Genomic DNA, 17,916 nt, shown 5'->3' with positions numbered 1-17,916 from the left:
TCATGCCTTTTGACCATTCATTAACTTTAATCAAAATTTAATTATATTTTATTCAATCTTTAATATTTTAATTTAATATTTATTTTTATTCTTTTATATTTTTATTTTATTATTATTTATAATTAAATTATATTTCAAATGAAGGACATTATATGATAACAAATAACAATCTTATCTTCCAGTAGCAAAAGGAGATTGCTAACAGTGAAAAGATTATTTTTGAATAATAATAATCATATCTGGGAATATTTTTTAATGGAATCATAACAATATTGTCTGCCAGTAATGAAAAAAATCTTCATTGCCTAAAAAGCTGTGGCAAATTTTTTTGACACCTAGAAGCTGCACCTAAAAATGGTTTAATGACAGACTAATAGCATTAATCTTGTAATAGTCAAGATGCTCACGTAACTTAGTATGAATCTCGTAATAGTCAAGATGCTCACGTAACTTAGTACGAATGTCGTAATAGTCAAGATGCTCACGTTTTCATTTTTCACGGGGAAAGAAATTCTTCAGCAATACAGAGAATGACGCTTATGAAGTATTCAGGTTACCATGTGATTGCTCAGAATCTTCTCTACGCTGCTCTGTACGGGATTTTCGATTCCAGAAATATAAATGAAGCCGAGCATGGGTCAAACAAATATACACAGACACTGTTAATATATGTATTTCACTAATAATAGTCAAGACTCCTGTTTTCTTTCGCAGCGTGGTAGGAAGGGCTTTCTGATAATGCACGGACGGACTTATCAGAACAAATTCTACAGATTCAAATCAAGAAATATCGACGAACGTTACGCACGTGGAAATTTATCTGTCATTTTTCTCATCAAAGTCATCAGAAATCATCCCTTAATTTTCTCGCCAAAGTCAGTACAAAATTACAACATAACTCTTATAAGAGCAAATCGGTGCGAAAAAACAAGTTGTCTTGAAGCTCCATTCTTGATTCCACAATTCACTGCAACTTAATAACTTTAAGCTGCTTGGTTAGAATTTGCCATGGATTGTCCTGGACATTTACAGTGCTGCTCAAATGTAATTGCAGGTGATTTTCAAAATAAGGGGATGAATTCATTATATGTAAAAGATAATAGTGTGGAGCAACAGGACGTTGCTATTGATTATGCTCAATGTCAAGGTTTTCCAGAATCTTTGATCTCTTCAGTATGCTTTTCAGATATAGTTACTGGCCAGAGATCATTCGAAAATCCCGCGAATGAGATTTATGATGATGAAAATTTGAGTAATAAGGTACGTAGAATTTCATTTCAGGAAAGAGGAAGATTCTTTAGCCGGCCGTCCTCGCCCAATGACAAAATTATTACGATAGAGCTGCCTTCCTCAGAGAGATTACCGACCCAGCAGGTAAGTTGTCTGCCCTTTACTCCATTTTATGTTATTAAACGAAGCTTCATCTCTTTATTTGATGCAGTTTTCTCCTTCCTTGTTTGGAATAAACAGGAGCAAGTGGGTTCCATAAGACCGAACAAATTACCAATTCTACAGCGAATTCATTCTGGCCATTTTCATATATGCCTTGGTCTTTGCAGTCAAACTGTTCTTTGGAAAACTCTAGAGGAGAGCTTTTCATCAGTCATTCATATTCCTCTCAATCTACCTGCTCATTTCACGTCTGGGCTGTGGTTTGTTGCTTTATTAAGTTTTGTTCTGATATCTGGGTCATACCTTTTAAAATGTTTGTTTCATTTCGAGACTGTTCGCATGGAGTATTTCGATCGTGTAAGGGTGAACTACTTCTTTGTACCGTGGATAGCAGCTGTGTTGTTAAGGCTAGGGCTTCCTTCCAGTATAGCTCCAGATAAAGTGCACCCTCTCCTTTTCTGTATATTTATAGTTCCCTTCTCTATCTTAGAGCTCAAAATCTCCGGCCAGTGGTTCACCAAAGGGAAGTTGTCTCTAGCTCGAGTCGCAAACCCTTCCACCTATTTAGCCACAATCGAGAACTTCGTGATAGCCCGTCTGGCAACAAAAGTAGGATGGAGAGAAACTGCAATGTTTTTCTTGACTGTTGGATTAATTCACTATGCGGTTGTGTTCATCACGCTTTACCAGAGACTCCCATCAGACGTAGATTTGTCGAGAAAGATATCCCCGGTTTTCTTTCTGTTTATTGCAGCTCCGAGCTCGGCAAGCGTGCCGTGAGAAGCAGTATCAGGATCATTCGACTCCTTCTCGAGGATGCTCCTTTTTCTCTCACTTTTCTTCTACTTGGCCTTGGTTAGTAAAAATATTAATCCTTGGCAGAATTATATTTCTGAAAATTGATAAATTGAAAGACTAGCATTGTTGAAATCACTTTCCTCTCACTTGACAGGTAGTGAGAGTGGATTTCTTCCTTGACAGCATTAGGAGATTTTCAGTAATATGATGGTCATTTGCATATCCCATGACAACAACATCCGTGGCCACACTCAAATATGCAGAGGAAGTGAAGCACCCAATTGCTCGGACTTTGGCTTACGTTCTCACTTGTGTCTCCATAATAGTGGTACTAATTCTTGTCGTTCTTACTATTGGTAGTATAGTTGTGGCAAGAGATAACCTCTTCCCTAATGATACCCTTATAATCCCCTGCGCGGAGGAGCGCAAGAAAACTTTGTTGCTAGCTAAAAGATCTCGTGATTCATGCTTCTCCCAGACTTAAATGTACAGTCGATTTGTATAATAACATGAACATTAACAAGCATGAGTTCTTTAATGGACTGTGCTACTAGAAAAAATTATCAAAATTAAAATAAGGTCGCTGATTAGATCTGTTTGGTCTGATACTTTCTTGTTAATCACATCCCTTTAAGTTTGAGGAGAATTGATATTTTGACTTACGGCACTTGTTTATGAGATTTCATTTTGATTTTTGAAATGTTTATGTTATTCATCAGAAATCACATTAATAAGTGATTTTTTTTTCAAAAATTAGTATTATTTCAGATAAATCGTATGAACAAATCAAAACACAAAATATACCGTTTAAACCATTTTTAGCTACTCCCATTTTCAATAGACTTCATTTATAATTTCCTCTCCCTTAATAAACTTTGAGCATATGTTTACTCCATGGGAGAAATAAGCAAAGGACAGTTGAATCCATGAAATTGTCTTAGGACGTCAATTCACATCGTTTTCTGGTAAGTTTCGTTTAGTGAAATAAAATATAGCGTAGTGGATCACAAGACCTGTCGACCAGCGCCGCATCATTATGGACTTGTCTAGAATTACGTTTTCTTTATCCTCTCTGCACAATACATATTCTCGGTTCATCTTTGCTACATGAGGTCAAAATCTATTGTAAAAGCAGAAGGAGGAAACTTTTGGTGTGTAATACAGGAATTTATTAAAATCTGAAGATCAGAAGACAACAAACTATGTTTATATTCACTGGAAATACACGTTACATCTGTGACAGAGCTACAGCTCTTCATAAAAAAACTAAATACCATTACATTTGACTGTTTCCACAGCCTGTTACAGCCTCTTATTTATAAAGGTCTTGGAACTGTCTAGATGCAACGCAGTCAAGCACATGCATTGACTATGAATAGGAAGTCATGCTAGAAGTTTCTGATTTAAATGTTGGGCAGATATGGAGACTTCTACATTCAATGTTTAGTTTGACAATATGGAGCCTCTACGTATGTGGATGGGAGAAATTAATGCCAACAAAATATGTCTTAAGACCTATACAAAAAAATTTGCCTGATGTGAACACAAAATTTGACTTCCGAGTGTGAACGGGAATATCTGAATGCATTCAAGGACAAAAGAGAAGCTCCTAAACAAATTGGACAACCTTTTTCAACATTTTGGGCGACAACGTTGGCGCTGTACATGCAGGAAAACAGAGCCGCCGGTGAAAGAATAAAAAATTATGGTCAATAAAGCAATAAGTAAAATAAAACTAGCAGTTGCATGGGGAGTGCCTGCAGCAGGGGCCGATAGGTCTGATTGTAAAGGACTTGTAATTTGTTTGATTGTAAAGGATTTATAAAATTACGAGAAGGTTTTTTATGGGAGCATCATAACGAGAGAATGTAATAAAATTGAAACTAATTTTTTTTTTTAATATATAGTATATCGTATTGGCACTGTACAAAACCCAACCAATGGTTATAGTTGTTCCCAATAGAAAAAGTTGTCCACCCATCATCCCTATGCTGCTGAATGCAGCATGATGTACAGAAAGAAATTGCCATGAAGAGTATTTTTTACAACAGAATTAAAGTACTATAAAGAGTACTTATTATAAATGGTTTGTATTGTAGACTATATTAATCCCAACCAATAGTATTTGTTGGACCCAGGAAAATTTTGTTATCCACCATCCATCCCCCATGCTGGTAACAGTAACATGTTATACAACCTTTTGTTGATGTGCATTTGATGTATATGATCTAAAACCTGTGAGAGATAAATTGTATTAGTACTTCACTTTGGAGGAAATCAAGAAACGAGCACTCTATTTTGCCTAATTACAAAACTTTATGTTCATGATACAGTTATTACATTGGAAAATTTACATATTTTATAGTACTACACTCCTACACACTAATAAAACACAAAGTAATTTAGCTTGCAAAGTCAAAGGGTTGACGGTGAGAAAGTGGCAAACCATAGAAAATCTTAGCAATATGCAACAACCTTGCAAATTAATGGCATTAAGTAACAGTGACAATGAAAGGCCTTGAAAGGAATACGGACTCATGAACTACAATCTAATCCTATTAAAGGAGAAAGCAGTTTAGTTTGCAAATAATAAAAAAAACATATGCATTTACCTTGTAGAGTACCAAAGATGATGGCAATGAAAAGCAATTACGGTTAGACGATAACTATATGTCTGGTTTTGAAAGGGCAAGCACTTGTAACCTGTAAACAAATTTAAATGATGTTCAACCCTATAAAGTGGCTGTTATTTTGCCATTGAATTTGTATTTATAAACATATTTATACAGGATACATACCTTCAAAGCAATGACATTAGAGTGTTGGATGTTGATCACTAGTGAAAGCTTAAATGTAAAAGCAGTGGCAACCTGGAAATGTTAATACATCATAATGAGAGAATGTAATTAAAGTCAAATTGAGTAATTTTATTGATATATAGTATATAGTATTGGCACTATACAAAACCAATCAATGTTTATAGTTGTTCCCAAGATAAGAAGTTGACCACAAAGAGAACTTATTCTAAATAGATTGTATTGTGGACATGTATATCCATTTGATGTATATCATCTTAAACCCGTGAGAAATAAATTGTATTAGGAAATTTTAATTGTATGAAGATTTTCTTGTGAGTAATAAAGTGTATTATGAAATTGAAAATGTATGTAATAGTTTAGAATATAAATAATATTAATTGGAGGTACTTACATTTTTTACTGGTGTTGTATTTGGTTAATGTGCTTGTTTTGTTTTGTAGGTTGCTTCGTTGCCTGCCATTTGATACCTATGATAAATAACATTGTATCAGAAAAGTTAAAGTATTTTAAATTCAAAAAAAAATATTTGGTAGTGGTTCTGCAATCTGTAAAGTATAGAGACAGTAGAAACAAAAGTTGGCATCATTGATTGTAAAAGTTACAGTTATTTGCATACCCTTGTAGGTTCTATTTGTTGAGCTAGTTTATTATTTGATACCTGACAAGTAAAAGAAGACTTGCAAGTACAAGAAGAGAAAAAAAGTTTGGTAACTATAAGAAGAAGCATATTTGCAAGGAACTCAAATAGCTGAGAAAATAGTGGATGGCAGATGTGTACCTATTGTATCAGAGTTTTCACATCCAACAACCTCGTTCAATTTTAATTGAATCTAATATTGGTTACATCTGATGTTGATCTTGCAAAGAGTGAATATTGTAATGTCTTGAAATAATTGATAGAAAATATATAGTATGTAAAATTGTAATGAAGTTGTATTTGGAGTACCTGTTTAAGTTTGTGTTACAAGTAATTTTCTTTTGTGATCTGGGAAAGGTTCAACAAACGAGCTTCTTCTTTTTTCCTTAGTATGGTTGATGCAACACCTTTCAACCTTGACTACCTTTCGTAAGTGAAAGTCGGGTGAATCTGTAGGTGGTTAATTGATTTCACTCTGGAAAGCATTGTAAATGTAAGGCCTTGTTTCTCTATTTTGCCAATGTGAGCTGTTGGAAAGTCTAGTGCCAGACCTTGTGTTTTGTGAATAGTAATACCCCATGCCATTGTTAATGGAATTTGTGTGTGGTTTCCCCTAGTAATTGGCGTTATGGGAACATGTTTTGGATTTGCTAGATCCCATGATGGGCTAGTATAATGTTGGAAGAGGACCACCATATATTTTGGCAGATCGGGTGGCTTAGAACCTGCATTGTAGACAATCATTTTGATTTGACCCAAAGCACCATTGACAAGGCTGACTTCTATCCAAAAATTTGCAATAACCATTACTTCATGGTCTATAGAAAGAAGGATTTCAAATGATAGTTTTTCTTCTTGGTGTGTTTGTCTGTCTTTCTAATGTGCAATGAATATCGTTGCATGTGCAATGGGTGAGTGCAATTGTTTCAACATTTTAATGTTGTGTGCGGTTGAAGCTGCATTTGTTGCAAACAAATGCTTTTATTGGTTGAAGTGGTTGTTTTGATCAAGTGTCAAAGCATGGGTTGACTGCATCTATAGGCTTTCCCAGTCTATTTGCAGTGGTGTTGTGTTATGTATATTAAGCAACATTTCACTGAACTGCATCTGGGAGGGGCTTGTACCTTGTTGTCGAAATGAAACATCCAAGGTAACAATATTATTGAAGGTGTGCCATAAAGACAGTGTTGTTGAGTGGGATGCATATAATGGTTTATCCATAACTAGGGAAAGTTGTGCAAGATCACCAACCAAGATGATTGAGAGTGTTGCAAATGATTCATGTTATTTGGTGGGGAAAGCTTCTCGCAATCTCTTATCAATCTTCATTAGTAATTGAGGACCAACAAAGCTCATTTCATCTATCAAAATATAGCGTAAATGTTTGCATTTCTCTTGAAACATTAATAGCGAATGGCCTATTAAGGGTTTGTATTCTTAAATAGGTATACGGAGGGCAACATGGATTGTGGTAGCCTGGATATTATATGCGCATACACCTGTTGGTGCTAGTACAAGCAATAGGTATTGCGCAGGATCTAAATGGGAATTTAACTGTTTACGTATACAGTCAATAAGAAATGACTTTCTAGTACCTATTTTTCCTTGAATAATTAATCATAATGGTGAGGAATTCAAAATTTGTGCAGCATGGATATTTATAATATCAAGTGTAGTATTTTGGTTTGCTGCAAGCTCAAAGTTAGCTAGTGTGTTTGAATGTATGTTGGCTAGGGTGTGGGCTGATTGGCTTTTCTCCGTTGACATGAATTGAGATGCTTTTGTATGCAGCATTTCATTAGGTATGGAAGCACTCCAATTAAATTGAAGATCAAAGTCATGTTTGCCAAGCATTTGAAGAGTAGAAATGTCAAAGCTGATTGATGCTCCCATTTTTTACAAGAACTCTCATTCGTAGAGGTCTTGAGCAGTAGATTGTGGAATATCTTGTGACTGTAGGTCTTCACTACTCTCTATGGTCATGTGTTCTTCAATGCCAGTTACATGCCAATGGATGTAATGTGTACTTTGAAGATGTTTCCAATTTATTATAACTTCATCAGTTGAGGTACCATTGTGTACAGGGATGCTGCAGAATGGTTTGAACAAAAGTAATTCACTCCAACAAAAACTTTCAAAAGTGTTGTCATCTTCTGAAGGTAAAGATTTATACTACGGGTAGACATTTACAATTGTTGGTACCTTTCTTCTTATCCATTTAGATGATTTTTGTTCTTTAAAGTAAGTATATTGCTAAGCTGAATGGAGTAAAGTAAGGTTTGCTAACTTTGATGGTCTTTTCATGTAATTAGAAATGAAAGAAATGGATGTCTGTGAACCTTCATCATAATTTATTATACGTTGGAAGATTTTTTTCCCAACATTGAGGGTCACAAACTGACGTGTGCAAGAGATCACGCGGAGTTTAAGTAGCATGTGGCAAGTTTCTTGAGCGCTAATGTCCCTATCAGCAATAATTCCCATCATGAATCTCTGATATGATAATAGAATTTTATCTTCTAAATTTGTTGATCCAACAATTCGTTTTAACATGTCAGTATAGCTTTCTGATTTATGTTTAGTTTTGGATGCATATTTTGAGATATATTGTAGAACTACCTTTTTGGAGCATACTGCAAGACAATCAACATTAGCCCTCCATATGGCGAGCATTGTTGGGTTGTGAATATTGAGGTGACTATCATTCCTTGTTGGCTTGTATGACGGGTTATTATTGTGGTCTAAAGTCAATGATGATTCATGTTGTTCAGGCCAAGGTGCTTTGTACTGACATTCAAGTGTTGAGTTTTTTTTCTCATGCAGGTATACTCTGAACACTTTGTATGTTGTTGAACAACATTCACTAATTTAGTGTAATCAATGCAAGGCTCAAATCTGGATATGATATTTGTATCTGAAAGACATGGATCTGAAATTGCAGTTATATACTGCTTGTTTAAGCGATCCACTTCAGTGCGTGGATTCCATGCTATGATGTACTGGTCAAAGAAGTTCTTAACTGATCGGATACTTTCATGGCCTGACCAATCAAGGTTGTCAATATTAGGTGCTTGTGGCAACCAAAGAAAGCCATGAATATGGGCAGAGCCTCGATGTTGCCATTCGTATCTCTACTAGTGGTCAGTGGCATGCAACTGTTTGACAATGACTTCATCACGAAAGATCTGAAATCTTAAGTTCAAGTATAAAGGTTTTATATGTGGGTTATTGACTAAATTGTTAATAGACTGCCTTCTGTTGTGGTGCACAAAAGTTGACTGTGTTTTTTGGAACAACTTATGCAGGTCAGGCTATTTTGTATCAGTTGAGCTTAGAGTAAAGAATAGCATAGGTGCACCTAACTGTTCTATCATTGTTGTAAGGTCTCTATTAGATTTGCTCCAAAATGCACGTGTTCTGCACAAGGAGGCAGCATATCGCATGATATGATTTGGTAATTCATTTGATGGTGTGTTCTATAAGTATTCTCTTAGAGCATGAAGATTCAGTAGAAGATAATCTTCTAAATTTTTTTTTATGAAAACAACAGCTGATTGTTGAGATCTATGTCTCATCATAAGATTATAGATAAATATCTAAAATGGACATGCTGGCCAAATCTTTGATCAGAATATTTGATCAAGTGCAAAGCATATTCATGCAAATGTACATGCCTTGTTCTATCTTGAAGTGGCAAAGCCATTCCATTAGGAAACAGTGTGGCGAATGCCATTAAAAGTAGGCCTTCTATATTGTACTCATTGATAGGTGATGTACTAATTTGTGGCTAGGGGACAACATTGTTGTTGGTATTATCTAGATGTAGGATTGTTTTGATTGTATCAAGTTGAGGTATTGAGGATGGAAGTTGTGGACTCAATGAAGAAGAGTTTTCTATTATTTCTTCTTCATTGTTGATGTTGGGGACATCAAAAATTTCTTGTACATGTTCTTCTTGAGGTGAAGGTGTTGAATGCAAAAGGTCTGAAATGTCAGTGTTGTGCTCTGGTAATAGTTGGGATGCAACTAAATCAATGACAATATCTTTATAGTATTGGTCATGCTTTATTTTGTAAAATAATGCATTCATGACATGAAATCTATTCACGTAATAGTCATAAGATAGTTCTTGTAGATTAGTTCTATAGATAATAAGGATTTCTAAATGCTGAATTTTGCGAAGCAATGATAATGCAATTTCTGAAATATCTTGTGGGAAGTTAATTGTGTGACCAGAATACTTATATTTTCCTCCTCTTGCATGTGTAACTTGCAAAATATGGGCAATCCTTGCTATGATCATTTCTTCTACTTGAGAAAGATGCTTTAAAATAGAAGGTTTCTCACCTCGGTCCATATTGTATGATAATGAGAAATGTTGAAATCCCATTTCAGTAGAACATCTCATGCATATTATTGCGTGGTTGATATTTTTAATAGCCATGCCCACATAGCTTTATTTACAAATGGTACATGCCTCCATGACCTCGAACATATCAATTATTTTTCAAAAGTTAGATAATGCATGTAGGAATGAAGGTGTCTTTGGGGCAAGTTCAAGAGAAGTAGAATGTGTTTCAGGCACATTACTTTGCTCAAGGCCATTGCTTTCTATTTGTAATAGAATTTATGAGTTACTATTAGATGTTTGTTGTGCACGATGCTTCAATTGGCATTTGTTGGAGATATTCCCTCTATTCTTTGCATAGTAAGTTCTATTGGTTTTCTTTCTCCTCCATTTGATGGCATCGCCTTTTTGAGTGGAAGTCTCAATAGATATCTAATAGTTAGAAGAGAATAGAGGTATGTTATAATTCTCATAACTGAAGAGAGAAAGCATTGAAGTATGTATTCAGAATGAATGGGAATTGAAAACTACTTAATCTAATTTGTATTGTTTTTTTGTTTAGTTTGGTGATGGTCATTTTCTTGCGAGATGTATTTGTTGTGTAAGTGATTAAATTTACTAATGTATTGTTTCCTAAATATATTGATTACCTATGAGTTTTCCTGAAAATGCTATTATTGAAGTATACATATGCACAGATATATATATATACATACATACATATATATATATGTGTGTGTGTGTGTGTGTGTGTGTATATATATATATATATATGTATATATATATATATATATATATATATATATATATATATATATATATATGTCAATGAAGTATGTGAATACCTATATAGATAGATATGGACATATATAAATAGACATTTATATATAAAAAATTCTATAACTGTGTATAAATATATTTTTGTATAGAATTTGATTTGTATATTGGGTGGATAGAAATCACATTGGCTTCTTAGTATATACATGGTTGGTTGAGTAATATTTAGAAAGGTATGGGTATTAGAAACTGGTTAATTTAATCTGTATTGTTCTTTTGTGTAGTTTTGTTGTGGTCATTTTTTTGCAAAATGTATTTAAGGTGTGTTTTGCCGACTGTAGTGTTTACCTATGACTTTCCTTTCCAAAGGCATTATTGAAATATACATATGCACAGATATAGTAACTTTTTTTACATATAGATGTATGTATATATATGCATATCAATCAAATATTTGGATATCCCTATATATAGATATGCACATATATAAATACATGTGTATATATATAAAATTATATAATCGTGAATAATTATATTTTTGTATACCTGTACCAATAGATATGCAAAAAAGAAAAAGATATTTATGTGCATATATGTATATATTTTCTATAAATATGTATTTATTTATAGATACTTATATATGTGTATAGATATACTTAAGTATATTCATATGATACACAAAAAGTGCAAACAAAGACTGAAATGCAAGTAATGAAATGCATAGGAAAGTGCATTGAATTGTAAATACTTTTATATGAATGAAATTTGAAGGAAAGCATTTTGTATTCTGGAAGGTAAGTAACCAACATACATGAGTATACAATCTCTATATAAGAGTATAGATAAGAATATTTACATCATAGGCAAAGAGACTAGTTAAAGCTGAGAATGCAGGGTAAAAAATATATTGAAAACTATGCTGAGGTTATAGAAAGTTCATAGTTGAAGAAAATAATTTCTCAATAAATATTAATGCATGAAAGAAATAGACAACTAGAATTTTTAGATAAATGTAAATATGTAATTGTAGAGGAAAGCATGAACAATAATTACTTATATACGAGAGGAATCTCAAGGAAAGAAAATTTATTCTGCAAGGCAATTAACCAGCATAGATGAGTATGCAATTAAATGTATTGTCCAAAGCAAGAGTGAGTTTTCTTCACAGAGTTTGAAAACTTGTATAGTTAGATGTGTATAAACATATGAACATATCTATTTATTGGCTAATTTTGATTATAATAGTACATGAAAAAGTAATAAGCATGAAAGTAAAATAGTTTATGTGGTAAGGAAAGAATCCCAAAGAGATAAGAGTGTAATTTTAATTCAATCTATTATTTATGTAAGAAATATACATATACATATATAGATGTAGTCATGTATCCATAGAAGATAATTGTTTGTATTTGTAAGTAGAATTATCTGAGTATACAAAAAAGTTGTACATAATGCAGTATTCAAATGAAAAGTGATAAAGCTATGAAGACATCTATATGTAAAGTTGCGTGTAGGAGTGTAGTACTATAAAATATGTAAAATTTCCAATGTAATAATTGTATCAGGAACAAAAAATTTTGTAATTAGGTAAAATGCCTAATAAATCTAAGCCTGTGTAGATAGGCGAGAATCTCTGCAAGTAATCCATCACACTCAGATTTATAGTCAACAGAGGAGAATTTGTTGATCATGACTTTCATCTTTGATTCAGAGTTGTATGTGTCAGTAGAAACCAGTAGTGTGAATGAGTAGTGATGTGAGACAAGTTTATTAATCATAGAGCAAGGTGTTTCTGTTGTTGTGGCATCATTTTCCAGTGCACAAAGCTCTTTTGCAGTTTTCTTTATCAATTGAGTTCCAACATCATCAAATGTAGTAGCCCAAATAGTACATGTTCTATCTTGTAGCTTCACTAGTAAAAGGTAACTATAATTGCACTCTGCCATGGTCATTTCACATCTAGGACAAAACCATGAATCATCAACCTATTGAGTGCATTTTTTTTACAAGGCTTTCCATTCACTTTTAGTGGACAAGTTGCATAACAGAAAGTTTTATCTGTTACGTTTACAAAACCTAGAACAACCAGTAAAGTGGTTTGAATAGTTTCTAGTTTCACACTCATATGCTTGCAGATAGATGAAATTGTCATTCTAGTATATTTGCCATCAATGTGGGTAGTTGCAAGAGAGAAAACTGCTGCAAGCAAAGGCTGATTTCCTCTTAGTATTAGGGGTTTTGTCTCTTAGTTTTATGCAGAGCTGAAGGAAGAGTTTCACCAAATGACACCCGAGAAGGGGAGGCAATTTCTTAAAGAAGCTAGATGCTTGATCATTCTTGGGATGGAGTTATCTACTAATATTATTTTTGATAATCTAAGGAGATATCAGAAATTTGAATGTAGCCTCATAGATGAAGGATATGCCAAGCTCTATTTTGGTTCAGAGTTTAGACCTTCTGATAAGACTCTTTCCACATGGTTAATATATCTTGAGGGACAAAAGCCAAAGTTGATTAATGATATGAACGAAGTAATAAGACAGTTTATGGTCTACATGCTTAAGGATATTCCAACTAGTGATGTAGTTGACTTGAATGTGAATACTGCCCTATTTACTAAGACCAAATTTGAGGAGTTAAATGAAACAATTGCATAGGTTACCTGAGAAAACATTGAGTTAAGAGAAGCATTAGGAGCTTCAAAAGAAAAGGGCTTGCTGCTAGAAGATGAAAACACCATTCAAAGTTGAACACTAGCCTCATATATGAAACAAATAAAAGAGAAGAGGCTGAAAAATAGGTGTTAAAGTTTCAATATGAGGTAATGTGTTTGAAGAGGGATCTCAGAATGAATAGGTTCACATGGGTTCAATATTATGTTGAGAGTAGGGTTTAATAGATGTTACCTTATTTACAAATCACATGGACAAGATATCAAGAGTTGTTTCATATTATGAAGAGGCAAAGGATAGTAGAGATCCAATTAAAACTTACCATGTAGCACTTTTTCCAAGAGAAACAAGTACTCCATTGCATTTATGAGTTTATTGAATCTATTGGTGGTCAGGATGCTCAAGTATGGAGGGATATGTTGAATGAATTAGAGCCCATTCTTTCTGAAGTTGTTGAGTTATTAAGAAATCACCATAAATTTCATGAGTGTATTGTACAAGCTTTGAGAAGATTCACTTAATTACAAGGCACTCCCCTCTCTCCATTTATAAAAGAAGGTGGAGAACTCAAAATAGAACATGATTGGAAGATAGAACTTAGAGACTGTCTTTTCCACAAGGTGTTAGATAAAGTTTTGTATGATGCTAATAGGGTGTTGGAAAATTTGCAATTACAAGTAAGTGACTTGTACTAGTTGGAGTATAGTGCCAGAATATTGAATAAAGTGAATGCAACTTTAGTGACTCTTTCATATAACACACATATGAATGCTTGTCAAAGTTTCTTTTGTAGAGAGAAATGAGTCATGAGAGATATTTTTGTTGGCTAGAGATGTTTATTCACTTTCATGAAATTTTGTTGCAATTTGTTAAACTTTCTCTTTTTTGTAATATGACCAGTCAAAGAAGTTGTAACTAAAAAGGGTAATGATTCCTTTTGAATCATGCTTTTGTTACAATATTCCTTATCTTTGTTTTTCTTTTAGGTAATAGTCATGTTTCATCCCATGATGATAAAGTTAGATGGTGACATGTGGTTTAGTATTGGCTGGAAGCTTTGTGCTCCCTTTTTTTTCTATAAAAGGTAATTCATGGCCATTTTGTAAAGGTTCTGAGATTGTTCTATGGAAGTGGTTTAGTTGGGTTTTTCTTGATATGGTGTTATCTTTTCGTGGCATATGAAACTATTGCATATATAGAAATTAATAAAAATATCTCAATGAATTGTCTCATATTTGTTGTTTCTAAGTTGAATTCTTTTATTTGTTAAAGACAAATGAAAATGTCTCCATGGGTTTACTATAGATGTGTGATATGATATTTAGGTTTTCTTTGAGGAATAAATTAAATTATGATATCTTATGTTAACAATTGAGGAATAGTTATCTAATTGTTTAGCATGATTCATAAGGGATTGCTACACGATATATTTGTAAGCTATTTGTATTCAAGAAATTAGATGTAACTTTTGTCCGTATGTCAAGAATATGACTCTGTGCCAATGAATAACACACTGATCTGATGATATTTTCGTTTAGTAACCACAATATTTTTAATTAATTGTTCTTTCATTTTTATACTTTTTTTATGATTTGATTTGGGTCCTCAATTGATGATATCATGTGAAATAAGCAGAATAGGGCCAATAATGAGTGCTTAATTGTTGTACAAGCTTAGTGTGTTGTAATTTTGAGAGAATTATTGTAGGTTAACCCACCTGGGTCTTGCAAAGCCTAACATGTAGAAGGATTGTCTACCTTTTCACGATGTCATTTTCAATTGGTCAATGATATTGAGTTCTTGCTGAAGGAAGAAGGCTAATTCTTAGAGAAACTTAAGAAGTCATTTGGAAACACCAACAGCTTGAAGTTGTTCTAAAGCCTATAATTTATCTTAGAGATGTGATTTGAAGAAATCCCACCACTTCTCTATGGCATGCTATCATTTTCTAGATTTAGAGTTACTCTAAGTCTTATTGTTGCAGGACTGTGACAAGATCTTTTGGTTATCATTAATGAACATGTATCTCCTTTGGTTCACTTATTCGCTGTGAACAATGCCTTTATATATGTGGCCCTACAATTTATTGACCATATAACTGTTGAGAGTGCCTTGCTTACTCTATTATCAAAAACCCTTGACCTTAGGTTACACTTACTATTATCTGCCAAGTATGGGCATGATGGTGCTTTTGAAACCTTGTCACAATGGCCCCAACAATCTTTATATGCTTGAATAACTTTCACTAATGCTCTCTTTTGTTTAGAGACCCCCACCATCTCAAAGATTAAAGGAACCTCTCTCCTTTGTATGAACACTTTAAGACTTTCACAATCCCTTAATACCTTTAAAACAATAGTTTTGACTTCTTTATGACAAGGCTTTCAAAAAATTACTGATTTAACTTCTTGAAAGGAAAGTTAAACTCGCAAAAATGAAATAAAAGCATAAAGAAATGTAATCCCTCTATTTATTTTTGATGAATTACGGCTAAAATGGTCCCTTACCTCTACATATCTACTAATGCATGCCTTTGAATACAAAATATTGACACCTCTTTGGTAGTGTTGCTGAGATATTATGCTATTATGTTGGAAACAAAGGTTGTTCCTCTTTTGCATTCAAAAATGATTGTCTTGCTAACTATTTCTTCCATGCACCATACTGCAGTTCTCTTGAGATTTTTCTCTCCTTGTCATGTGAGACCACTATTCTCTTCTTCAAATTGACAAAAATGTATGAAAACTAGGGCTTTTCACAACTAAGGTCCAATTTACTTTACTAATCCTAAGATCAACCTTTTAACCACAAGTCATATACGAGATTAGTATTCCCTCCAAAATGCAAAGAATTTAAAATTTTTTAAACTCAACATTCAAAGGCTTTCTACACTAAAAGAATTTTAAAGAACTGTACAAAGGACCAAAATAAAGTGATTAAATAAATAAATACTCACCTTTGGCACTATTACAACATTTTAAGGAAATGAAAATCTTTTGACAAAGATTTTTCAACCTAACTCATAAACTAACTTAAGCACAACACCAAAACAAAATCTAAATTTATATACACACATCCTATATGCATAATTAAGGGAAATGGCTAAAATTGGATAACAATATTATATATATTATAATATACAATATATTATATATTATAATATTTTTATTTTTATTTATTTTTAAATGGTATGCATAACAAATACCCATTTAGCCTTGGGTTTTACCATCACAACTTGTACTTTTCTCTAACCCAAGTAAAAAGTCATAACAGATTTTCATGTTTTTTGACAAAGGAAAAACACAATTTTTTTTCACATTGCCACTTTATGGACCCCTTTGGTCTTCCACATATCTAATTCATTCTACTTCTTGTGTCCTTTCCTTAGTGTGACCCATTTTAGCTCTCATCCAAGCCTATTTCTAACTTGGACTATAAGCACACCATCTCCAACATGTTTAGCTAGTTTTGGGTGGACAATGGCATCTACGGTGCCATTTTCTTGGATAGTGGTACTTCAAGCACCCTTCTCCTCCCAAACCAAGTCCCAATTTGAATGGGTTGTTGCATGTTTCCCACACATTGGTTTCAGATCATAATGTCGCAATTTGACTATTAGAGGTTGGTTTAATTGAGAAAACACCTTCATAACCCTATATAAGAGCTTTACTCTAATTCATTTTTTCATCACATTAATCCTCTACATTCAAATCACTTCAAGCTTTTGTAGGTGTGAAAAGCAAAAGGATAGATTTGGTCCACACTACATTATCTAACAAATTTCTCATGAAACTTTTACGGTAGATATTGAATGTCATCCTACTTCAAGATCAATTAATTTTGTCCACATTTGACATTCAGAGCATAGGTTCATTCGGAGCTACTCTGTCCTAACTTTTCAGGTCTAGATTTTTTTCATAGGTTCTAATCATCTTCATCTTGTCATATTTGTAGTTACAATTTCATATTATATTTGTGATTACCTATTTATGTTATATTGCATTAATTCTCCAAGCACTCAACTTTCATCTATTTAGTAGAATATTTAAACCCTACAAAGAGAGTCATCTTAAATAAATTAGCATTCATCCTTAAGGAGTAAATCTATATCTTCAACTTATTTTAATGTAATTTTTTCATAAAATATGTTCAATCATTATTTGTATATTTAAACTAGTGAATCCATATTTCACCATCGTATATTTTGGTGAGACACTAGCTAATGCTAGAGGTGATATTGAAATGAAATAGAATTGTACCTCTCCTAGGGTATATTTTATTAATGAGGAAAGAATAAATACTTCTATCAATGATCACTCCAATGGAGATGCAACATTGAAGAGTAATATTGAAGCATCCTCTTCTCACAAAGATACTTTGATGCAAGAGGGACAAAGTAAACATGTCAATCTTAGCACATCTATCACTCTAGATCCTCGTTATTATCCAAGATCTTATCTTAATTATCAACAT

The 17,916-nt window shown here is 33.3% G+C and overlaps 1 protein-coding gene across 1 annotated transcript; it reads left to right on the top strand.

The window, feature by feature from the left end:
• Nucleotides 1-530: 530 nt before the first annotated feature.
• On the top strand, nt 531-2,172 carry LOC131028927 (guard cell S-type anion channel SLAC1-like). Its single transcript, XM_057959304.1, has 4 exons — nt 531-671; nt 715-799; nt 1,055-1,374; nt 1,471-2,172. Exons 1-4 carry the CDS (start codon nt 531-533, stop codon nt 2,170-2,172), a joined length of 1,248 nt encoding a protein of 415 aa, XP_057815287.1.
• The last annotated feature ends 15,744 nt before the right edge of the window (nt 2,173-17,916 follow it).

Source organism: Cryptomeria japonica, chromosome 1, assembly GCF_030272615.1.
Source record: "Cryptomeria japonica chromosome 1, Sugi_1.0, whole genome shotgun sequence".
Classification (NCBI taxonomy): domain Eukaryota; kingdom Viridiplantae; phylum Streptophyta; class Pinopsida; order Cupressales; family Cupressaceae; genus Cryptomeria; species Cryptomeria japonica.
The sequence above is the reverse complement of the archived record's forward strand: the minus strand, read 5'-3'. Positions and strand labels throughout refer to the sequence as shown.

Coding starts and splice junctions, on each gene's coding strand:
- LOC131028927 (XM_057959304.1), top strand. CDS start 531: ATGACGCTTATGAAGTATTCAGGTTACCATGTGATTGCTCAGAATCTT. Junction 672..714: donor CACAGACACTGTTAATATAT/GTATTTCACTAA, acceptor TTTCTTTCGCAG/CGTGGTAGGAAGGGCTTTCT. Junction 1,375..1,470: donor AGAGATTACCGACCCAGCAG/GTAAGTTGTCTG, acceptor TGGAATAAACAG/GAGCAAGTGGGTTCCATAAG.